This window comes from Penicillium canescens (assembly GCF_028828765.1).
Source record: "Penicillium canescens strain IBT 15451 chromosome Unknown utg000008l_segment0_segment0, whole genome shotgun sequence".
NCBI classification, from domain to species: domain Eukaryota; kingdom Fungi; phylum Ascomycota; class Eurotiomycetes; order Eurotiales; family Aspergillaceae; genus Penicillium; species Penicillium canescens.
This window is the reverse complement of record NW_026703970.1, coordinates 1,866,211-1,889,185: the sequence shown is the minus strand read 5'-3', so window position 1 is coordinate 1,889,185 and position 22,975 is coordinate 1,866,211. Positions and strand designations below refer to the sequence as shown.

The 22,975-nt window shown below is 48.9% G+C and overlaps 11 protein-coding genes across 11 annotated transcripts; 7 read left to right on the top strand and 4 right to left on the bottom strand.

Annotated features, from left to right (window-relative positions):
- Nucleotides 1-35: 35 nt before the first annotated feature.
- On the top strand, nucleotides 36-320 carry N7446_011569 (uncharacterized protein; the record flags this gene model as incomplete). Its single annotated transcript, XM_058520311.1, has 1 exon — nucleotides 36-320. One exon carries the CDS (start codon nucleotides 36-38, stop codon nucleotides 318-320), a length of 285 nt encoding a protein of 94 aa, XP_058367835.1.
- Nucleotides 321-692: 372 nt separating this feature from the next.
- N7446_011568 (uncharacterized protein) lies at nucleotides 693-2,545 on the bottom strand (the record flags this gene model as incomplete). The annotated part of the gene is made up of 2 exons (XM_058520310.1): nucleotides 693-2,210; nucleotides 2,267-2,545. 2 exons carry the CDS (start codon nucleotides 2,543-2,545, stop codon nucleotides 693-695), a joined length of 1,797 nt encoding a protein of 598 aa, XP_058367834.1.
- Nucleotides 2,546-4,330: 1,785 nt separating this feature from the next.
- N7446_011567 (uncharacterized protein) lies at nucleotides 4,331-5,484 on the top strand (the record flags this gene model as incomplete). Its single annotated transcript, XM_058520309.1, has 2 exons — nucleotides 4,331-4,770; nucleotides 4,860-5,484. 2 exons carry the CDS (start codon nucleotides 4,331-4,333, stop codon nucleotides 5,482-5,484), a joined length of 1,065 nt encoding a protein of 354 aa, XP_058367833.1.
- Nucleotides 5,485-6,008: 524 nt separating this feature from the next.
- Nucleotides 6,009-6,284, top strand: N7446_011566 (uncharacterized protein; the record flags this gene model as incomplete). The annotated part of the gene is made up of 1 exon (XM_058520308.1): nucleotides 6,009-6,284. The coding sequence occupies one exon, from the start codon at nucleotides 6,009-6,011 to the stop codon at nucleotides 6,282-6,284; it is 276 nt and encodes a 91-aa protein (XP_058367832.1).
- Nucleotides 6,285-6,426: 142 nt separating this feature from the next.
- N7446_011565 (uncharacterized protein) lies at nucleotides 6,427-6,612 on the bottom strand (the record flags this gene model as incomplete). Its single annotated transcript, XM_058520307.1, has 1 exon — nucleotides 6,427-6,612. The coding sequence occupies one exon, from the start codon at nucleotides 6,610-6,612 to the stop codon at nucleotides 6,427-6,429; it is 186 nt and encodes a 61-aa protein (XP_058367831.1).
- Nucleotides 6,613-8,630: 2,018 nt separating this feature from the next.
- N7446_011564 (alanine--glyoxylate transaminase) lies at nucleotides 8,631-10,027 on the bottom strand (the record flags this gene model as incomplete). The annotated part of the gene is made up of 2 exons (XM_058520306.1): nucleotides 8,631-9,699; nucleotides 9,759-10,027. 2 exons carry the CDS (start codon nucleotides 10,025-10,027, stop codon nucleotides 8,631-8,633), a joined length of 1,338 nt encoding a protein of 445 aa, XP_058367830.1.
- An 888-nt stretch (nucleotides 10,028-10,915) lies between these two features.
- N7446_011563 (vacuolar protein sorting-associated protein 29) lies at nucleotides 10,916-11,662 on the top strand (the record flags this gene model as incomplete). Its single annotated transcript, XM_058520305.1, has 4 exons — nucleotides 10,916-10,972; nucleotides 11,021-11,035; nucleotides 11,083-11,496; nucleotides 11,546-11,662. The coding sequence occupies 4 exons, from the start codon at nucleotides 10,916-10,918 to the stop codon at nucleotides 11,660-11,662; spliced, it is 603 nt and encodes a 200-aa protein (XP_058367829.1).
- A 476-nt stretch (nucleotides 11,663-12,138) lies between these two features.
- N7446_011562 (polyadenylate-binding protein) lies at nucleotides 12,139-13,389 on the top strand. Its single transcript, XM_058520304.1, has 4 exons — nucleotides 12,139-12,446; nucleotides 12,564-12,820; nucleotides 12,871-12,958; nucleotides 13,010-13,389. Exons 1-4 carry the CDS (start codon nucleotides 12,366-12,368, stop codon nucleotides 13,154-13,156), a joined length of 573 nt encoding a protein of 190 aa, XP_058367828.1. The 5' UTR covers nucleotides 12,139-12,365; the 3' UTR covers nucleotides 13,157-13,389.
- Nucleotides 13,390-13,953: 564 nt separating this feature from the next.
- N7446_011561 (NEDD4 family E3 ubiquitin-protein ligase) lies at nucleotides 13,954-17,028 on the top strand (the record flags this gene model as incomplete). The annotated part of the gene is made up of 10 exons (XM_058520303.1): nucleotides 13,954-13,973; nucleotides 14,033-14,055; nucleotides 14,142-14,180; nucleotides 14,250-14,355; nucleotides 14,422-14,555; nucleotides 14,628-15,879; nucleotides 15,940-16,233; nucleotides 16,283-16,420; nucleotides 16,473-16,868; nucleotides 16,929-17,028. The coding sequence occupies 10 exons, from the start codon at nucleotides 13,954-13,956 to the stop codon at nucleotides 17,026-17,028; spliced, it is 2,502 nt and encodes an 833-aa protein (XP_058367827.1).
- A 2,024-nt stretch (nucleotides 17,029-19,052) lies between these two features.
- Nucleotides 19,053-21,149, top strand: N7446_011560 (glutamate--cysteine ligase; the record flags this gene model as incomplete). Its single annotated transcript, XM_058520302.1, has 7 exons — nucleotides 19,053-19,063; nucleotides 19,120-19,192; nucleotides 19,237-19,302; nucleotides 19,360-19,472; nucleotides 19,535-19,645; nucleotides 19,695-20,199; nucleotides 20,262-21,149. The coding sequence occupies 7 exons, from the start codon at nucleotides 19,053-19,055 to the stop codon at nucleotides 21,147-21,149; spliced, it is 1,767 nt and encodes a 588-aa protein (XP_058367826.1).
- A 49-nt stretch (nucleotides 21,150-21,198) lies between these two features.
- Nucleotides 21,199-22,730, bottom strand: N7446_011559 (MFS transporter; the record flags this gene model as incomplete). Its single annotated transcript, XM_058520301.1, has 2 exons — nucleotides 21,199-22,221; nucleotides 22,287-22,730. Coding segments are annotated over 2 exons (1,467 nt in total), but the record flags the coding sequence as incomplete, so codon positions are not given.
- Nucleotides 22,731-22,975: the final 245 nt, after the last annotated feature.

Here is a 22,975-nt window from a genome sequence, read left to right as displayed (position 1 = left end):
TATACAAAGTGATGGTTGGCACGCAACATGAAACCATGGCAGCACTTTTTAGCTCCACTATTACCACGCAGCTCGAATTCATGGGGTTGCAACCCAAGACTGGAGACTTTGTTGCTAGAAACTCAACTCGCACCGAAGGAAGGGCGTGCAGTAAGGAAACTGATTGGTGGTTTGGCCCATACGACAATCGGCGTGCAATTGTGGGCACGCCTTCCCTGGTGCTGGAGGTTGGAGAGTCGGAGTCCTCAAAAAAAACCGAAGCGATGCTCAGTGGTGGTATACAAATACTGGGTCGCCACCCCGTATACACTTCTATGTAATATTTAGTAGCATATTCTACTAGCGACCTATGTTTTTCTTTAAGCTATATACTATAGCATATGGATAACTCATTGTCAGTGCTTCATTGGCTATCTATCTTGAAGCACAATCACCTAGTGCAAATAAATATATCCCATGTCTGACGTGGAGCCTTAGAGCGTACCTTTTACCGCGTACGAGCGTAGATGTGATAGAACCACCTACCCACGTTATGGATAGCTGATTCTTGTCTTCAGACATCTCCTACACTATTTATCGAGTTTCTTATGCTAGCTTTCTCGGGACCATCACAGCGTTCACACTATAGGACTACGCAAAGGACTCTCCCCTTCAACACGCTTGTTACGAAGCCTGCAGCTGCACGGTCCTAATTACAGTCTGATCAAAACTGGTTGCTCATGCACATCAAAGAAGTGCTGTACAAGTGGGTGATAGGTGGCATTCCCGTACGCCGAGCCACCATACGTCAGATAGCCCTCATCAACAGGGTCTGACTGCGCTCTGATAGCTGCCTGGTCACCAAAAGCAAATACCGTCTGCATTCCCATTATCATATGTTGAAGAATGTGGCAATGCATCATCCACACGCCAGCATTCGTAACCCGAATACGCCAAGCCCTCCAGCCTGAAGGCGTGAGAGCCTTCGTTTCGGTTCTGTACGCATATAACACGGTCGTGTCCCGAATCACCGGATGAGTTCCATTCAAGCGCTTCTCATTCTCCGTTGAGTTGTACAACCCATCGCCGCCGCCAATGTCATAGAAATGTCTCCCGTGTCCATGGAATGGGTGGTTCTCAATACCGCCGGTATTAACAGCACCTTGGTTCTGCCAGACGATCTCGAGGACTTCATTCATCTTGGCGGGGAAGAGGCGGGCTTCATTGTCAAATCCGTAGCCGCTGGCAATCGCCCGCTTGTACGAGGCGTTGAGGTCAAGTTTACCCGTGTACACATCGACCAGGTATGGCGACTTGGGGAATGAATCCATCCAGTCGTACCCGCTCTGGAGCCAGACGATATGAGTACTAACATTCTGGTGAACGTTGATGATAATACGCCGGGTTACTTCTGTGGAAGTTGGGAAGTTGAGGTCCGTGTAGTACGGCTCCAAGGTGTAGTCCATCCAGCCATAAGTGATATTCGCCACAGGGAGAGGAGGAGCGACAGGGACGGCCATCAAATCAGTCGTGATGCGAGACGGGTATTCCAAAACCGCAAAACTTGTCAGGACAGTTGGCCGGCCCAGAGTGGTGAGCTGGAAGTAGAATTGTCGGGACTTCGCCTTTCGCAGCTCGGCCTCGGTCTTGGCCTTCAAAAGCACACTATACCGTTGGCCGCTGGAAATCTGCAAGTAACTCGTCTTCACTGGCTTGGTGTAATGACCATCCGCTTCGATAATCTCGAATAGGTCGTGGCTCTCGATGGCCAACGAGACAAAAGACAGAGCCGTTTCCCCAATGAATCGCAGACGATAAGTCTTCCCGGGTTCAACGCTAATAGCAGCCAGCTTGCATGACCCAGTAGCATTGGTAGCCAGTCGGCCTTGGCCGTTCACCAAGACGGCGGCGGTCTCTCCACTCCATGTGAAGTTCGTCGAGGTGAGGCCGTTCTCGATCTCCTCATCCGTTTTCGCGAAGAAATCCGACAGAACAACAATGCGCTCTTCATCGTACTTGTATGGCGAGGGTTGGGCCGATTCCACAATAAGTGCGCCTCCGGCAGTGACGGCCTGGAAGCCAACGTGTGAATGGTAGAAGTACGTGCCAGCATAACCGACCTCAGGGCGTACTTCATAGTCAAAGAAGTGGCCAGGGGCGATAGGCCATTGGCTAGCCATGGGAGTACCATCGGAGAAGGGTGCGGTAAAAGCAGAAAGACCATGCCAATGCTGTTATCATTGTGAGCATCATTGTACGGCCTAGAGAGGGAAGGCCTGTCAAGTACCATTGTGACATTCGAATCCTCCATGTCGTTGTAAACACGAATCCAGCTCACTTTATCTTCCTGGAGACGCAACTCTGGGCCGGGAGAGGACCCATTCACCAGAACTGAGTATCGTTCCATGCATGCTTGGCTATAATTTTGAGCAGTCACTCGGAGAATATGGTCGGGCTGGAAGGAGTTGTCATGACGAATGAGGAGTCCTTGAGTCGGAGTCACCAACCCTAGGGCCAGGCAGAGGGTAGGCAATGTGCCATGCATTTTTGGAAAGCATCCCTTCATTAGATCAGGTGAGGATAGCTCTGGATCTGAAAAGTAGAAAACAAGAAATGCGAGGAAGATCAACTTCCTTATATTGATTCTTATACCATTGATTCAGCAGCTGTATCACATTAATGAGAACTCGAGACTCGAGACGACGCAGGGTACGCAGGCAAAAGTACATTATATTTTGTACGCTAGTACAAATTTGTATGGGGAGGGAGGGTGTGCAAGTTAGGGGTGATCAAGTAATGTGGGGGTCCAAATTCCTTCAGAATGATAGAAGTTACCGTTACCCTAGGCTTCCACAAATAAAAGCTTCAGGGAAGGCTTTCAGGTATAGGCGCTAGTGCTAAACCTTGCCATCAATAGGAGGGTAATTTGCCATTTGAATTTCTAGGCTAGATAACTTACCGGTTGTCCACATAACGTATTTGATATGCGAGCTGGCCACCCAGAACACCACTTTAATAGATAGATTACAATTTTCAAGTTCCACGCTCGTAGTCTAAAAGGAGATCTAACTCTAAAGACACCATATATCAAGGTGAAAAGGCAAAAATCCATCTTAATTTATTATAATATTGTCAATTATAGTTATAAAACTCTCCTAACTACCTGGTCTTGCTATATTCAGATACTAGGTCTAAACGCTAAGTGTTAGTAAGGTTGTTTGTCGATATATAGAATTGAATTTCGAATTTAAGGTGGTGTTTTGGGATGGGCAGCTAACACATCAAATAAGTTATATGTCCTATATTCCTACTAAAAACTTCCCTAATAAGCCAGGAATGGGTTACTGCAACTTACGCGGTCAACTGGTTTTGTTTATGGCGTCGGCTCGAGAATGGGGTCCATCGCGGGCTATCTACAGAGAGAGCAGCTTATCAAAAAGTACCTCATCCTTCTGTTGTGCCTGGAAACAAGCAGGGTAGTAGCTGCTCGATTAAGTGTCTACCGTTACATGTACGTTTCTTTATACACATCGGTAGACCTAGGCCTTGCAATTTCTCGCAAGAATTTCTCGAATTTTACTCCCATTTCTCACCACTCTAACGGGACTATATGGGAGTCCAATGAAGTCCCACACTAGCATAATTTTGCCAAGAAAAGCCCAAGAGGATGTCACTGCCAAAGTCTGCTTGTACCAAGGAATTTTCATGTTTGTCGATCGGGCCATTACTTCTTAGAAATCAAACCTTAGCTCTTGCTATGCTGATCAGCCTATTTCGTGACCGTGACCAAACTGTATGACTTAAGGTGCGTGTATCACAATACAGAGATCAGCCTTCTTCTATACAACAAGGTTAATAAATGTGAATACAGTAGTGTTGCACAGACTACAAGGAAGCCTTAAACCGAGTATATCGTTTCATGCATTGTTTTTGCCCTAATTGGCCCCTCCTTTCTCACCTCTTTTTCACCTCTTTTTTTCCCATTTCGAAGTTCCTTAGGTTGGAGTTATTTAAACATGGCGGGTTAAATATGTAGATCATGTGAAGGTTAGGGTGTGAAAGGACTTATTGCTTCCTTGACGTTAATAACTTAACGCCATATGTTACTACGTCGGTAAACCCCTAGATTGATATACTGGTAAATATCAATTTTATTTAAACTCAGCCTTCATTGGCTATCTAACTCGAAGCAAGATCACCTAAAAGAGGACGTGCCTTGTGGGGCGTAGTGGTGATGGACCCACAGGCACTATCGATAAGCCTTTATTTTGTCACCTCTTCTCTAATAGCGTCCCACGTCTTACCGCGTAGGAACGTAAAGACCATCGACATTCTATTCTACTACAGTCCCATGGCGACTGAAGCAGGTATGACTGGCCCCAAGCCAGATTGTGAAGCCTCTACTCCGCTAGGGGGCGAAGATAGCTCTCAAGGCGCCCTCGCCTTCCACCCGAGCCACATTACCCTGTCAACCTTCAACCGTCTACTAGCCTGCTACCCGAGAACTGTGGAGCAAGTGCATCGAAACAAATTGATTCAGAAGCTACAGTCAAAGCCAAAGTCAAAGCCAAAGCGCAAGTCAGCCGAGACTTCAACAGACGCGCAGGACACAACACCAACACAGACAGACCTCACTCCCGCTGAGGAGAAGCATATCCAAGATGACCTGGATACATTCCTCAAACTCGATCGCTGGAGATATGAAACTCTGCCAAAGAATCTTGTCGAGCGTAAGGGTGACGAGGCACATCTTACTAAAGATGAATTGGTTGATATCATGGCGTGGAAGACGTGAGTATTCGACTACTACACCCAGACCATACCATATCATCTCTTCACATTATCAGCCCAATTAAAACTAAACTAATGTCATATATCAGCTCCCACGGCCGTTCCCGCCCAATGCTAATAGGGATGATAAAAGCCAACCAACCAAGCACAATAACAAAAGCAACATCCGAAGCTTTTACTTCTATACCAGTCTCGGATCCAATAAAGAAACCCGAAGAGTCATTCCCAAAACTCAGCCTGGACACATTGACGACCTCACTGCGTGGTGTTGGTCCCGCGACCGCATCGCTCATTTTGTCGATTGCTACTGTTGTTGGTGACCCCATGCGCCAGGTTCCATTTTATAGTGACGATACGTATTTGTGGCTTGTTTTTGTGGTATATCCTATTCCTGAGGAGGGGCAGGTGAAGGTGAGGGGGGTTAAGGCGAATGGGGAGTTGGATGTCAAGTATAACTTGAAGGAGTTTCGGGGTTTGTGGGAAGAGGTGCAGAGATTGAGGGTGAGGTTGAGTGAGGGTGATTTGGGGTCCGTTTCTACGGTTGGTGTTGAGAAGGTTGCTTATGTACTTCGCCATATTGCTGTTTCTGGCTATTACTCTGACCAACATCATAAAGTTAGCGAGGCCACTGTTGTGGAGTCGACGGAGGTACCTGGGGGCCAGACCAAAAAACGGAAAGTGAAGGAGGAGAAGACGAGGAGTGCGAAGAAGTAGGATGAGCGAAGGAGAAGGATGAAGAAGAGGACAAGAAAGGAAATGAAGAACGAGAATGAAGATAGGCGCAACAAAGACCAACCGGCCTGTCAATCAGGGTAAAGAACTACCTATATTATCAAACCAACGAACAAAAGTGAGAAGTCTCGCCCCTTTGACCCAACGGTATACACCCGAGGAAACGTCTGATGAAAACGTCTGTTCAAGGTTATCCATTATGCGGCTGAAATGAGTACCTACTGTCATTCAGGCCATGGAAGGTCATCAATACTTTATTTATATTGTAGTGATTGATGTATAGCACGTTATTTAATTGTGAAAGCATTATTCTAGACCCGGTATGCATAGCATTTCAGCAGGCGATTGTATGGCTCGTCCACCAATGACACCAAGAGGCCTAGGTATCTTTTCTTTTGGCTTTTTGATGCTTTGAGGTTATTCACGTCCTGGTCCGGTCTTGTGCAAGTTGTGAGCGCCTTGATGTCTGCCTCGGCGTTCAGCTTCTCTCGAAGACATGAGCATGCATGCGCGTCGTGCAGCATATCAGCGGATGCGACAACGGAGCCGAAATGCCAATCGCCTTGTCCCGAAGTGGTGGCGGCCTGGAAGTATGCGAACTGTTTGTCGCCTGCCAGAATATGGCCGGCACGCCAGACCGCAACCCAGGGGATTTCCCAAACACACCCGACGACGCAACCGAAGGAGAGCAAGCGCTTCTGTTATATGCCTCCTTCGGTGGTGAAGTCGCGGGGCTAGAGCTAGCCTCCTACTTTGTAGGGAGTCGGTTGACAACCTCGTAGAGGTGGGGGTCCGGCAGCCTAATCAGAAAGGGGGAAGACCCATTCTCCATAGTCGTCAAACAACGGACCGTGCCACACGCCAGACATCCGTTTCAGCCTCGAAGTTGTTGGCATCCATAAAGTGTCGGAGAAGGGAAACGTTTCATAGGGCGACCGGGTGGTGAGCAGCTAGATCGGCTTCGGCATTGGTGTAATGAGCAATTAGCGAGTCCCCCATTTTGAGGATATTGTTAGTGGTGCAGAGCCCGCCGGCGTCTTCCAGCTCCAGTTTCGAGGCAGTGACGAGTCCTACTCCAAACGCATGTTCGTGGGAGACGGACAGTCTCATCGTCAATCCTCTCGGTCATGTACAGCCCTCCACGTCTGCTATTGGACAGGGATATTTGGCGCCATCGTGTACCCTCTCAGCATGCCCCTTTGCAGCATTTGACGAAGAAAACATCTTGCCACAATGAAGGTCCTCTGTGCGTGGACATTTGACTCCCTCGTGCGCGTATTTAGCATGTTCGTTTCCACTTCGTTCTATAGAAAACCTCTTGTCACAATAGAGCTCCTCTGCACGTGGGCAGGGCCATCTGACTTTGAATCGGTTGTGTATCGACTTAGCATGCCTGTCTGCATTTTGTTGTGAGGAGAACGTACTATCACAATGAAGCTCCTCTGTGCGCGGGCATGGGAAGTGCTGTTGCTCCATTGATATGTTGATGAGAGTGGTTGGGAGAGATGAAGGTGTCGAAACCTTAGTAGAGCGAGCAGCAGTGAAACTGAATGGGAGATGAAGGTGTCGAAACCTCAGTAGAGCGAGCAGCAGTGAAACTGAATGGGAGATGAAGGTGTCGAAACCTTAGTAGAGCGAGCAGTAAGATGACGCTGAAGGTGACTAAGAGAAGAAGGTGTCGATGCATCTCATCTTCGCCGTACCCGGCCCATTTCCCATCTTGGTAAATACAAATCTCATCTACATCTGACATCCCAAGCCAACAATTCAGTGCTCACATCATTGCATTAAGCTCGAGTATCATTACAAAAGCACGCCCAATCCCACTCCAACCAAACAACCCCAAATCAAACCCCATTCACTAGTGGTATATCCAACCGCATTTCCTTCACTCGGTGTTATATTAGGTTCTAAGCCGCTATATGATTTGGCTGGATATCCTTCCTTGATCCCTGAATCTTCATCATCATCGTCATCGTCATCATCTACATCCACTTCATTGGCATTACCATCTGTCTCTGTATATCCAGATGGAGTGGCTGTTGACGTTGATGTTGACGTTAACGCTGGCATAGAATGGAAGCATTCTTTCAAGGCGCTGTTTTTCCGCGAAATTGTTAGTTATATCCCATGTTTCGGGTTTAATTTGCGGTGTAAATTACTTGTCCTCAGCACAATCAGTGCCTACTGCAATATCAGCCGAGGTTGCTGCCCCATCTGTCGTTTCGGCGGTTGTGAATGTGCTTAATGCTAAGAGGAGGGGGAGGTTGATATGATGAAACGCATTTCGGGTATGGATTGACTGAGATTGGCGTTTGTGGAGTAAAGTAGAGCCAAAGGAATATCAAGGAGAATTGTGACAACCTAGTTTGAACAAAATAGAGCTAAATAACAGCGGATGGCTATCCAGATACGGGGAAATTAGTCATGTACTAAAGGATTCAACATATCAACCAGAGACAAAACATTCTTCTACTACAATCCTATATTCAACTTCTGTGTGTACATGCTCTATACTGTACTCGTCTCAGATCTAGATCCTATCAAGAACTGGAATCGTATTCCCTGGAGATTCAATCCTTGGAAATGTCATATCCGGGGCCAGCAGATCAACCCCAATATTCCCAGATGAAAATGTGGGATATAGAGATACATAGCTAAACTCAATTCCAGACCATTGCATTTTTTTTGGTTGTTGCTCAGGGTGTGGCATTCCATGGTACATTCTTAGGGCTGTCCGTGCTCTGGGTGTCGTACTTGGCCCGCCAATAGGGAGGATTCCGGTTTGTCGATGGGGTTGGTATGGGCGGGTACCTGCAGATTGACTTAAACAGTACACGTCGATGTACGGTGTAACGCTAATGTTAACGTTAACTAACTTAATGAGTAGACAAGTAAGTTGCGTTGTCTTGCTCTTTGATTTGGAATGTTCATTTTCGGGAGGAGTTTGGTATATGGACTACGCTAGGATTCATCCCTTGCTTCTTCGATCTCTAGGCTGTGGTCCAATCATATAAGATATAATATAGCGTCTATGGTCAATAATTCATTGCAGTATTCTATCAAGTGTATTCGATGTACACCAGACCTTGGTAATCAACTAGGCATATATACACAAAATCAATCACCTACAGACCCTTAGCCTGCTTAGCCTCAGTAAGCGCCTCCTTCAGCGCCGCAAGGGCCTTGTCCACATCCTTCCGGTTGGAGTCAGTAACACTGACACCCATGTGACCGAAACGGATGTACTTGGTAGCAATCTCCTTGTGCAGACCAGCTGCAAAGATGACACCACGCTTAAGAAGACCGGGCAGCACATCTGGGGGCGCCAGACCCTCGGGCAGGTACATGGCAGTCATACCGTGAGCCTGGCACTCGGGACGGGGAGCGAGCTGCTTAAGGCCGAGCGCGGCAGCGGCGGCCTTGACCTTATCCGAGACCTGGGCGTGGATGGCGAAGCGGCCGGGGACATCGGCCGTGATCTGGCTGAGGGTTGTGTGCAGGGCGTGGACGAGCTGGGTGGGAGGGGTGGCGAAGTACGAAGCCTTGTTGTTCTCGTAGTTCTGCATGACGGGGAGCCAGTTGGCGATGGCGGCGTAGTAGGAGCCTGGTGGGGTCTTGCGGGACTGGGCGCGCTGGATCGCGCGGCCAGAGGTCATGACGATGCTTAGACCCGGTGGGCAGCCGATGGCCTTTTGGCTGGCTGTTACTACGGCGTCAAGGTCCCATTCGTCGAAGGCGATCTCCTCGGAACCGACACTGCACACGCCATCGACGATGACGAGGGTCTCTGGGCTGACGCGGCGGACGAGCTGGGCGACACCCTTGACGTCACTGAGGACGCCGGTCGAGGTATCAACGTGTGTGAGGGTGATCAGCTTGTATGGCTTCTGCTTGAGGGCCTGCTCGATCTCCTCCAGGGATGGGCGGTCACCGATGGGAGCCTTGAGGTGGGTGACCTGTGCACCGTAGCACTCCAGACACTGGCCGAAGGAGTCGCCGAAGTAGCCGGTGTTGAGGACCAGGGCGTTCTCGCCGCGCTCGATCAGGTTGGCGGCGACCAGGTCCCAGCCCAGGGTGCCACTACCAGCGATGATGAAGGGCTGTGCGGAGGGGTTGGTGGATTGGAAGAGCTTGCGGGTGAGAGTTAAGGTCTCGCCAAAGACCTTGACAAAGCCGGGAGCGACGTGGCTCTCACTGCGAGGGTCAGTGACTGTTCAATGTGGTTGTAGTTGGGGTGAGTTGGGGTGACTCACGCATAGTGGGACATGGACTGGAGCACGGCATCGTCGAACTCGATGGGACCCGGGATCAGGAGGGTGTTGTGAGGGGCTTGAGCAGACATCTTGGGTGTAGGTTCGGGGAGAGGGGCAGGAGGAATGGAGCGGTCGATGGGTTTATATTCGATGTCGTCTGGCACGAGGGAATCTCTCTCGGTCGAGAAGGGAGTGTTGAGGTCGGGCAACGGTAAGCGGTCTAGGTGTCTAGAGATCAAGCTCAAACGTTGCGTCGACCTGTTGGCCATGCCGATTGCGGACCGCGGGGTAACGCAACGAGATTGGATGGTGAATTCCCGAGGGAAACTTAGGATCGGGGATCGCCGCCGACTTGAGGGTTTGACCGGGTGAAGTGCCGATTTGAGGTCACTGATTAGTCTACTCGGATGATGAGACCGAGATGGAGGGCGATATCTGGCTATTTATGAATTGATGTTCGTCAAGTGTATCTCCGTTCTTTTTTCCCCTGGGCGTTTTGACGTCGGAGAAATGAAGGCCGGGCGGACCCTACCGATTGACCAGTCCACGACTTACGCTGTACACATTGGTCTATATCGGTCTGGGGAAGTTGTAGATTGATAGAATATGCTATATTCGAAGCAATTGATGCAGTTTTATATCCATTGTGTGTTGCCGGTTCTTGATATCCTATATCTGCCTCTGTATATGTACATATGTCCAAGTAGATACACAGTGGCAGTATGCCTACCAGGTATCTAGTAGCTTAATACTGTAAGTAGAGTATAAGTTACAAGTCCACAGCTTCAGATCTACCTCCTCCCACTCTCGTATTCAACTACCCTCAGATCTCAGTCTGTACACTGCGCAGTATGTCCCGTCCTACTCCAACACGGCGACCTCCGCAAACAATTAGGAAACCTTCGAAAGGATATGGATTGGGCGACTCAACCCGAAGCACACTCGGACGAGTTGTTCGGTCTGATCAGCCAATGCAATGCGCAACATCAAAATGCTCCTAAAGGGAGCATATAGCACTAACCACATTAGGCCACAATCTAGGGCTTAGGGCATTGCGTAGTTGGCTTCCCCGCGAAGCTCGCAGGCTTCAGCCAACAGCTGTTGCTCTCTCTTCTGGACTATTCCCGTGGACCATTGACCTCCGTTTACCCCACATCATGACCGCCCGCTTGGTCCTGGTCATTGGTGACTTGTTCATCCCTGACCGAGCTCCTGTAGGTTGTCTCCGACGCAGCTGCCGCACGTTTGCTAACATCATCTAGGATCTCCCAGCAAAGGTACTATCCCTTGAGCCTCACTTTGATATCTCTCTAACCTCGCATAGTTCCGCAAGCTCCTCACTCCCGGCAAGATCGGCCAAACCCTTTGTCTCGGTAATCTGACCGACCGCGAGACCTATGACTTCCTCCGCGAGGTAGCCCCAGACCTGCAGATGGTCAAGGGTGATTTCGATGTCGATTCTCCCAACCTTCCTCTGTCCAAGATTGTCAACCATGGCAGCCTACGCATTGGGTTCACCCACGGCCACACCATCGTCCCACCCGCCGACGCCGACGCCTTGTTAATCGCAGCTCGTCAGATGGATGTTGACGTTCTACTCTGGGGCGGTACTCATCGGTTTGAGGCATTCGAGATGGAGGGCCGCTTCTTTATCAACCCTGGTAGCGCGACAGGTGCTATGAGCTCGGGTTTCTGGCCAGAGGGCGAGGAACCTACGCCTAGCTTCTGTCTAATGGATGTGAGTTACGGCCGTTCGAGGTGTATGGGTATATGCTGACTCCAAACAGATCCAGGGTGATGTCCTTGTGCTGTATGTTTATCAGCTAAAGACCGATGCCAATGGTGTGGAAAATGTGGCTGTCGAGAAGGTCTCCTTCCGCAAGAACCACCCTCCTGCCGAGTAATCGCCCTCCCTTTCTCTCTGTGTATATAGTCTCCTTGGTTTCCGAGCGATCTTGTTCTTGCTTTGCTTTCTGCATTCCATTTCAATTTGATACATGATACCTTGAATCGATTCATTTCCCCAGCTTTGCCTGTTATTTGATTATTTAATATTCAGTTTCGATCTTCAGCTTGGAAGGATATTAGACATGATGGAATTTAACTCTGGTGTTTTTGCATTTAGTTTTGATATCAAATTGCTGTTTGCTCTGCTGCTTGCTCCTGCACTTGCCATTCTACAAGACTGCATATTTAGCAATCTGTCAAATATATAAGATACCCACATCCAATCCATCCATCCAATCCATCTCTATCTCCATTCCATCTTTAACTTCTTCTCTTGACTGGCAGTATTCCCCACCGCCCACCGATCTCCGGAAAAGGCGCTAAACCCAATGTGGAAACCAGGAAGCCTCGCATTGTCCTATCCCAAGGTCAACTTCTCTTCTGTTCCTCTATAGATCGTCTGCAACAGAATCGACCTGCTGTTTTCCAATCTTCCGCCCAATGCAAGTATTTCCCAGCTATTGTGGTTGATATATCTGTTCATCAAGGACCCACGCGAAGTTAGACCGGCTGTCGGAGAGCTCTGATTGCTCCCCTCATCGGATTCCCGGCGCTTTCAACCCTTCGACTATTCCCAACACCACGATAATTGCCGACAAAATGGCTGCAGAAGGCCAGGAGATCCCGGAGGAAATCAAGGAGAAGCAGATTCCAGCCCAGGAGGAAGGCGGAGATGACGAGGTAGGTGTGACTGACAATTCCGCCCTTTGTTAGATCTTTTGTCGCATCTCTCATACTTTGGTTTCTTTGTTTCTGCAGTATCTATAAAACCCCAGCTAACATGATTGAATCTTACAGGAAGAGATTGCAGCCATGAAGCGTCGAGTCGCCGAGATGGAGTCCGAGGCTGCCAAGTTGCGTGAGATGCAAGCTACTCTCGACCAGCAGTCAGAGAACCTCCAGGAAAACAAAGAAGATATTGATGCACGAAGCATCTTCGTCGGCAATGTGGACTACGGTGCTTCGCCGGAGGAGATTCAGGCACATTTCCAGAGCTGTGGCTCGATCAACCGGGTGACCATCTTGCTGGACAAGTTCTCTGGCCAGCCCAAAGGGTGAGAAGTGAACGGAGGAGATGGGTCGATCCATGCTAACGTCTGTCTAGCTACGCCTATGTCGAGTTTGCAGAGCCCAGTCTCGTTGCCCAGGCTTTAGTTCTGAATGAGAGCGTCTTCCGCGGTCGCAACTTGAAGGTGCGTTCAAATCCCCTTTGCTGTCTACATTAAAATACTAACCCCCAGCAGGTCGTTCCCAAGCGCACTAACCTACCCGGCATGCACCGTGGCCGTGGCCGGGGCGGATTCCGCGGCGGCCGTGGTCGTGGATTCCCTCGTGGTGGCGGCTACCGGGGTGGTTACAGGGGTCGGGGGCGTGGATTTGCGCCCTACTAGGCGCGTGGCTGGTGGAGTAGAGATGTCCAATACGCAGAAAACGGTCAGGGTGCCTGTTGAAGTCCTGGGTCCGAATTCAATCTGAACCTTTCATTTTCTCTGTGGCTTTGGAGTTGGGATATGGAATGTACAATAATTACCAGGCAATCAACAGAGATCTAGCAAAAAGACAAATAGGATTGACTATGTTGGGAGTACTGTACTATATATAGTCGGTCGACCTTGGGGTCATTGAATCATCGGGTAGCGGCATTAACCAGAGTACTGTAAGATTCTAGACTACAAAGTACAGAGTACGGAGGTAAAGTATAGTTAACTTAGATATCTTATAACAATGTCGATGTCGACATATCACTATATTAATACTGATATCACTTCAATTTGGCTGCCTAGTCAAACGGCTCTATACTCGCCACTCTATTCCACCCTCCCAATCCCGGAAGCTTAGAAAGAACTTGGAAGGAGACAATATGTGGCTTAGAATTGAAATCATTAAATCCTGTCTAGTTATGAGACCTTTGTTGCTCAGCCCCCCCAGGAAGTACCGACCGGGTACCCCGTACATAGTGAATACGTAGTCAGAGTACCTGCGCCATACAACCCGGAATTACCTGAGCCTAACCCTTCCCTTCCCTCTTTCTCCTCTCTCAACCTTACCCCATCACCACCATCATCTCTTCCACTCTCATCTTTTAGGCTTAGACCACTGTCTCGGTTTGGCCTTTTTGTTCGTGGATGTGCGCGCCGCTCTTTGGGATTGATCGGCCTTAGCCACCTCCCAGGCTGTGAAGAGCACCATGGCGTCAAATCTGCCAGCGTGAGTGTCCCCTCTCCAGTCTATGTCTATCTTGAGACTTTTTGCTGACCTCTTTGTAGCCAGCCAAATCTTCGGGTCACGAGTAAGATGCCTTTGTCACTTCATCCTCGACTTTTAAGACACTGCGGGGTTTTGATTCCGGCACGAGACTGACATTCTCGACCACAGTTATTGCTGCAGACGGTTTGTACAAGCGCGATGTCTTTCGTATGTCACCTCTATCTTGGGATCAGCTGTTTCGTGCTTGGCGGGGTTGAAACTGACCACTTCCTGCAGGATTCCCTGATCCGTTCGCCGTGGCCACCGTCGGAGGAGAGCAAACACATACCACCTCTGTGATCAAGAAAACTCTGAATCCCTACTGGAATGAACCATTCGACCTGTACGTGAATCCGGTCCCGTCTGTGAAATAGAGCGAACGTGTTAACCGTGGGTTTGGCGCTTGCAGGAGAGTCAATGAGGACAGCATTCTTGCGATCCAGATCTTTGACCAGAAGAAATTCAAGAAGAAGGACCAGGGTTTCCTCGGTGTCATTAACGTCCGAATTGGCGATGTTATCGATCTCTCGATGGGTGGTGATGGTACGTCCGACGAACGCCGATCGCGAGTCATACCTGGACTGACCTGACGGCCTTGTGCCAATCCCGCAACAGAAATGCTCACTCGTGATTTGAAAAAGTCCAACGACAACCTTGTGGTCCATGGAAAATTGATTATCAACTTATCGTCTAACCTCAGCGCCCCTCATCCGAACCAGAATGGCCTCCAGCGTCAACAGGCTCAAACTTCAACTTCTAGCGGCCTTGTGCCCCAGGTTGCCGCACCTTCCCCGCAAACCCAGCCAGGGCCTAGCAACCTCGATACGTCCCCTGCCGCCGCATCAAATTCATCTCTTAACCAGCGCACCCCGACATCCGCCTTGCCGACCGGTCCCCCTCCTCCCCTGAATGGCGCTCCCACCAACCCTCCAGGACCAGGTGCCCCCTCTCGTGCTAACCTCAGCTCCTTTGAGGACAGCCAGGGCCGATTACCCGCTGGCTGGGAACGGCGTGAGGACAACTTGGGACGGACGTACTATGTGGATCACAATACGCGCACCACCACCTGGTCACGACCAGCGGCCAACTACAACGAGCATGCCCAGCGTTCGCAGCGCGAAGCCAACATGCAGCTCGAGCGTCGCGCACACCAGAGCCGAATGCTGCCTGAAGATCGGACTGGCGCGAGCTCGCCGAACCTGCCGGATGCGCAGCAGATACCTACACCACCGCCCGGTCCTAACGCTGGCACTTCTGTCGCAAGTGGAGCGCCGGCCGGGTCTAACGCGAATGCGGTATCCATGATGGCGACGGGAGCCACCACTGCTGGCACAGGGGAGCTTCCACCAGGATGGGAACGACGAGTGACACCCGAGGGCCGGCCGTACTTTGTGGACCACAACACGCGGACGACGACATGGGTCGATCCTCGCCGACAGCAGTATATCCGCATGTACGGACAAGGCCAAACCACCGGCGGTGCCAACAACACCACTATTCAACAGCAGCCCGTTTCCCAATTGGGCCCTCTGCCCAGTGGTTGGGAAATGCGTTTGACCAACACCGCGCGAGTATACTTTGTCGATCACAACACAAAGACGACCACCTGGGATGACCCTCGGTTGCCTTCGTCTTTGGATCAAGGTGTGCCGCAGTATAAGCGCGACTTCCGCCGCAAGTTGATCTACTTCCGATCTCAACCCGCCTTGCGGATCATGTCCGGTCAATGCCATGTCAAGGTCCGTCGTAATAACATCTTCGAGGATTCGTACGCCGAGATTATGCGGCAGAGCGCGTCCGATCTTAAGAAGCGCCTAATGATCAAGTTTGATGGCGAAGACGGTCTTGACTACGGTGGTCTCTCACGGTATGCTTTCTTACCAATATTTTTTCCCCAAGTTTTACAAACGAATGCTAACTTTCACAGTGAATTCTTCTTCCTTCTCTCCCACGAAATGTTCAATCCTTTCTACTGCCTCTTCGAATACTCCGCCCACGATAATTATACCTTGCAGATTAATCCCCACTCGGGCGTGAACCCCGAACATCTCAACTACTTCAAGTTCATCGGCCGAGTGGTCGGTCTGGCTATCTTCCATCGTCGTTTCTTGGATTCCTTCTTCATTGGAGCCTTCTACAAGATGATGCTGCGGAAGAAGGTCACTCTTCAAGACATGGAGGGTGTCGATGAAGATCTACACCGTAACCTGGCGTGGACCTTGTAAGTGGTTCTTTCTGCGTGTTGATAACATATACTAACATTATTCCAGGGATAATGACATTGAAGGGATTGTGGAGCTTACATTTTCGGTTGATGATGAGAAGTTTGGCGAGCGTCGCACTATTGATTTGATACCCGGTGGCCGGGACATGCCCGTCACCAACGAGAACAAGGCACAGTACATTGAGTAAGTGACATGTATCAACCGTGTCAGAAACCCGCATACTAACCTCACCCAGGTTGGTTACCGAGTGGAAGATTGTCAAGCGAGTCGAAGAGCAGTTCAACGCCTTTATGTCCGGTTTCAACGAGCTTATTCCACCCGATCTTGTCAACGTCTTTGACGAGCGCGAGCTGGAGTTGCTCATCGGTGGTATTGCCGATATCGATGTCGACGACTGGAAGAAGCACACCGATTACCGTGGCTACCAGGAGCAAGACGAGGTCATCCAGAACTTCTGGAAGATCGTCCGCACCTGGGACGCTGAACAGAAGTCCCGTCTGCTTCAATTCACCACCGGAACTTCCCGTATTCCCGTCAACGGTTTCAAGGATTTGCAGGGTTCTGACGGTCCCAGACGCTTCACCATTGAGAAGTCGGGTGATCCTGTTGCGCTGCCTAAGTCGCATACTTGGTATGTTTAAACTGATGTGATATTTATGCTAAAGAGTGACTGCTGACATACTTGTTACAGCTTCAACCGTCTTGATCTCCCTCCTTACAAGACTCATGAAGCCTTAGAACACAAAATGTCTATTGCCGTGGAAGAAACACTTGGATTTGGACAGGAATAGAGAGAGAAGCTTGCATCTCTTGCCTCTTACTGCAGACTTGCTATGCAATTGCAATTGCAATTGCACTTTGCATCGTGTCTGGATATTCCCTTCCCCGTTGGATTATTGTTCTTTGTTAAATGTAACCCACTACTCACGAAGCTCTCGTTTTTCCAAGCCTACTTTCTATTTCAATTTTTCAACTTTCGACCTTTTTCTTTATTCTTCCGATTAGGACTAGAATAGGTCTCACTGGAACTGCCCTTGGAATCCGAGGCTATGGATTAGTGATGGATGGATGTACTCCAATTCTGTCATACCCTAGTCCTCTAGTCTTGCCTCTTTCACTCCGTCACTTTTTGTTTACCGGTACCCTATCTCCCTCTACGCCCTATCCTTTCCCCTCCATCGCCGATCCGACCTACATACCCATTCCTTCCAGCCCGCACGCTTGCACACTCGTTGATTCTTATATAGTGGACCACGGTATCCCGGCGTAGCTGAAAAGCAACCCTACCCTACCCTGTGTCCATTCACTCGCTTGCTTATACATCACACCCCCTCTTGTCCTTCGTTCTTTTCTGGATACTGATCTCGCTACTACATGGAAGTTCTGGTTGTTGTTTTTGCTTTCGTTGTCTCGTTTGTATATAGGCTGTTTTTCTCCCTCTGTGTGTTAGTGTGTGTGTTATTGTATCATGGTGCGGCCAATCTTGATTATTTAAATCATAGTCGATGCAGAATCTAGAAATATGTGCTTATAGTGATGCATTCTACCTAGATCTGTTGTAGCCCTAGCAACTGAGTACTATATATTCTGGATCTTGGTCTCATTTACTGATTCTATGATTATATTTAACTTTCCCTTTATTCCTAGATGAAAATCATATTTCTTTGTAAGTTCTGAACATGAGCAAGAGTATGAGGTCTTAGGAGTAGCTCGGTTGGGAGACTATATCTTCGATCTCGTTCTGAGGGTTGATATCACCAAGTAAAGCCTGATACGTTTCGATATATTTTCTGTTTAGAATCATGATGTTAAATGCTTCTGTGTCTTTCATTAAGCGGCTCGCGTAGCTCAGTTGGTAGAGCGCGGCACTAGTAATGCCGAGGTCCATCGTTCAAGTCGGTGCGTGAGCAGTTTCTTTCTTTTTCCTGTCATTTTTTTGCCGGGGTTGGTTGGTTTGTCTGCCTTTCTTTATTTTTTAGCTGTGAATATGAGTTTTCATTCTGAATAGAACCATATTAACTGGGATGTCGTGGGAAACTAGCTGCCGTCTTGCACTTTGAACAAATGATGACGAATTACATATGGTCGTTCATTCCGGTTGAATCTCATACTTAGAAAATATATATGATCCCTACCATATATTTTATGCCAGGGGAAGAGCAATGACAGATGAGGTATTGTTGACCCATAGATCGTAGCAAAGTCAATCAGGTTACAGATGTTGGATCGTACCAAGACAAATAAAGTTCCTTCAGCCCGAAGCACAACATACATTGACTGAAATTCAAGAATAGTTTGTATCTGTTCATCGCACTTGCTCCTTTCACCACGTTGTATACTAAATCATATGTTCACTGTTCTTTAAGGCCTATCTAACTACAAGGACGCCGAACATACCGAATTTTGAAACCATAATTGAAGAAAAACACACCCTATAATTTGACCGAAGTACATCCAACACAGGAAATGATCTGGATTGTTCCTTACTTCACCATGCGTCATCTCCCGCTACGATCAAGACAAAAACTGGAAAATGGGACCTGTCAAGCAAGATCCATTGCCGTAGAGCATGTGTGGATGTGCCGAGACACGCTAATGAGCATTCGTTGCAATCGCTAATCCACGATCCCCCGCAGATCTCTAAAGTTGTAATAAATGACGTAAGGCCTGATCGTGTTGGTATTGATCAGACCCAATATCTAGGGGAAATAGACTGCTGCAAGGGGGTTTCGCGATCTACAAGGAAAGAAAGGAGTGAGGAAAAAATTTAACTTTAGCATTTATTCTTCTGCGCTTCAATCCAAACCGTGTCATCATGGGCTTATCGTATGTCTACTGTACCACCCCTAGCAAAGAGAAAAACACGTCTTGACTCTTGATAGCGTAGAGGGACCGTCAATTGGCTGGGCCACGACGGAGAAGGCAGGACCAAGTGTTCGGAAATGGGCGACCGAGGTATGTCTCTTTGCTGTTTAGCTTGATTTTGCTAATGTTTACAGCAATTGCTTTGCCTCTGGGACAAGCAGCGCCATCGTAGCGACAATGTCACCACGTGGGGCGATGAGGTATGTTGAAACGATAGACATGGAGCATACAGAAAAGAGATGCTAATCAAAGATCAGATTGAATACAACCTAGTTGATTTGGATCACGGCGCATCGCGCGCGACAATGTTATTAGACCAGGAGAGGGTTATTCGAGAATGGGAAGGAGATCCCGCCAGCGAGGAATCACCGTATGTATAGCCACAAGCAGAGCCCCAATGCAGCCAGTTACTAACATGAATGGATTGAGCAGAGTTACTCTGCAGTGGGAAGGAGCCAAATACGTCGTTGAAACAACCCCAGCCAAGCCATATACAGGAAGTATCGAAGACCTTCTAAACGTTCAAGTAAATATGAGAAAGAGGTATGGTATTTCCACTTCTTTGAGAATTGAATACTAATAGGTGTACAAGACGAGAAATAATCGACCGCTCTCTCGCCTCCAACCAACACACCATCTCGATTGGCTCATTTCCTCGCGCCGGAATCGATGGCCAATGGACAACTCCCGAAGGACCGAACCGATCGAACCATTCCCTTTGTACTCTTCCACGTTATAGAAGCCTCTTCGACAATGTCCGTGGTCGAAGGCAAAATCACCCGAAACCAACACACTATCCGATCTATCGGGATTTGCAAACGCCTACCTTACCTCTAAGAGAGAAAGGCCCAGAATCCATTTGCTTGGATCACGTCGAGGTCGGGATGGGTAGCAGCAGCCTCCAAACGACCTTCCAGACATCGAATGAAGCCGAATGCCGTTGGTTATATGACCAGCTTATACCTCTTGCACCAGTCTTTCTCGCCATGACCGCCGCAGTTCCAATATGGAAGGGATATCTTGTTGACACAGATGTCAGGTGGCAACGATTTGGGGATTTGGTAGATGACCGCAGACCAGAGGAGATGGAACATACAGTATGTCAACCAACCAACGTGCTTCAAAATGAAAAGACCAAAGTTGACAACGTCCCTCGCAGCCTCCTCGCTGGACCTGTAATCGCACATATCTCTCACAGGAAAGACCTCCAGAAATGGAAAGCAACACACCCCTCCAACCAATGGACGAAACAATCAAACAAAGTCTTCTAGATGGAGACATGGACGAACAACTAGCAACACACTTTGCATCCATTCTCTCCCGCGACCCTCTCGTCTTAACTCAAGAAGACATGTTCCATTTCAACACATCAAATACAAAACTATTCGAACTCCTACACGGCTGCACATGGCACGCGGTCCGCTTCAAACCACCCGTTTCGCACAGTGGACCAGGCTGGTGTATCGAATTCCGAACAATGGAAGCCCAACTCACAGACAAGGACAATGCAGCCTTTGCCATCTTCACATACCTACTTTCCAGGGCGATTGTGACTCTCCATCTGAACTTCTATATCCCAATTGATAAAGCGGGCGAGTCTATGAAGTTTGCAAATAAGCGCAATGCAGTCCTCGAAGAGCGGATGTGGTTCCGTCGGTCTGGGTGGTTGACGGATTCGGCTCATTTGGTCGGGTCAGCTCCTCCAATGTGCAAAGAGAAGGCCCAGCCTCGTGTTGATGGCGAGTGTTATGCTCTCATGTCTGCTGATGAAATTTTCAATGGGGAATCGAATCATAGGGGCTTCCCTGGTTTGATTCCACTTGTGCGGTATTACCTTGATTACAGCAAAATGCCTGTGTCGGAGCAGGAGAGGATATCGCCATACCTGGATGTCATCAGCAAACGTGCTAGTGGCGAGATGCCTACGCCGGCATCTTGGATGAGAGAGTTTGTGCGCCAACATAGGGATTATCGGCAGGATAGTTATGTTAGTGAGAGCGTGTGCTATGATATGATGAAGGAAATTGTTCGGATGAATGAAGAATGAGAGTGACAGTGAGATTAGATGCATGGTTCAAATTACTGTAGACATTAATTTACTTAATTTGATCGGCATAATTGCTCGCAGCCCTCAGCCGCTCCCCATATCGCCACAGAATGAATGGAATAGGACATCCAATCACCAATGCCAGGAGTGCTAGAAGGGTATTGCCCCATCCACATCCAAGCGTTGCATACATCTCCGGGCTGAACAGCGGGAACCCAAACCCAGTCAACCCTCGCACGATGTAGACAGCGCCATTGGCACTCGCTGCATACACAGGGAAGGTATCTAATAGATATGCACTAACACACTGGAAAATTATAGTCGCACCCATCAAAGGAAGAGCGATCCCAATGTCAGGCACGATCCAATGGGTCTTGTACTCCGCACTCCAGCCGTACCAGAGTAAACCGATAGGGACTAGCAAGGAGGCTGGTACCATGATTGGCAGGCGAAACTCTGGTTTGCCAACGCCGTTGTTCTTGGCTACCTGATACCGGTAGACACGGTCAGTTCCAAACGCACAGATTTGGGCTCCGATGAAGTACCCGCAACAGGGTGCGATGTAGTTGAGAGATCCGGTGCTGATTGCCATGTGGTATCGTTTTGTCCACAGATCTGAGAAACTGGAGAGGAGGAGGTAGACAATTCCATAGAGATAGCCGTAGTAACATGCCAGAGCTTGGATGATTGGCTGCGTGCCGAGGAAGTATAGAGAGCAGGAAATGGTGCGTCGATGGAGCTGCCCAATGGTTTCGACTTTTTCATATGGTGTCTTCCATACTATGTCGTAGACTTCACCTTCCTGCCTTGCTTCTTGCATGATGGCTTTCTTTTTTCGCAGAAGGAGAATGGGCGCGTAAGTTTCTCGCGCGATGATAAGGCAGAGAAGAAGGAAAATCCCGGCTGCGATGGAAGTCGACCAGAATGCCCACCGCCAGGTAGTATAGTCTGCAATGAACCCGCCCACGAGAGGTCCAAGACATGATCCTAAGACAGGGCCTAGGCTAATCAAAGCCACGGGGAGACCTCGTTCCTCTTTGCGGAACACATCCCCGACCATGCTCGCGCCAACCTGGAAAAGCATTATAACTTGATCAGAGAGCATGGATAAATATAGAAATTTAGATTCAGACATACAGCTAGCGATGCACTGGCACCAACTCCACTTAAAAGCCTGAACGCCAATAGCTGGATTATACTTGTGCAGAAGCCAGCCCCGATATTAAAAGCTAAGTAGACTAGACTGCCAGCCTGCAAAATAGGCCATCGTCCATATAACTCACTGAATGGGCCAAGCAGGATTGGGCCCATGGAGTACATAAGCAGGAACAATGACAATGCCAATGGACCAGTTATAGAAGACGAGATGTGGAATTCATCTGCAACGGCACTGATGGTTGGAGTCGTTATAGTCGCCGACAATGGCATCAGAAATAGCGGAATAGAAATGGTACACAGGATGGTCCATTTTCGCTTTGCAGGCCAATCTTGAGGGTGGTCACCCTCGAAATCGACCAGTATCACCTTTTCGTCGGACATTGTGTGTATGTACAAACTTGGTGTCACATAAAGAATGTGACCGTCTCAACCGGTGTTGAATGCCGTGCAAGGGTAAAGGGCAGTTATCACCCCTGTCATTGGGTTTGGCGGAAATAGTTGCCCCTACATTGAACCGGTTAACGAGATTGTTGTTGTTGCTGGGCAGTGATCAACACCATGACGATCCTAGGGTCCATCTTGGATTAGTTTATGGAGCCCTAATTTTGGGTGTTCCTCGTGGATTGATTTCGGGGCAATCGTCAGCATACATTATGGCCCTAAGACCT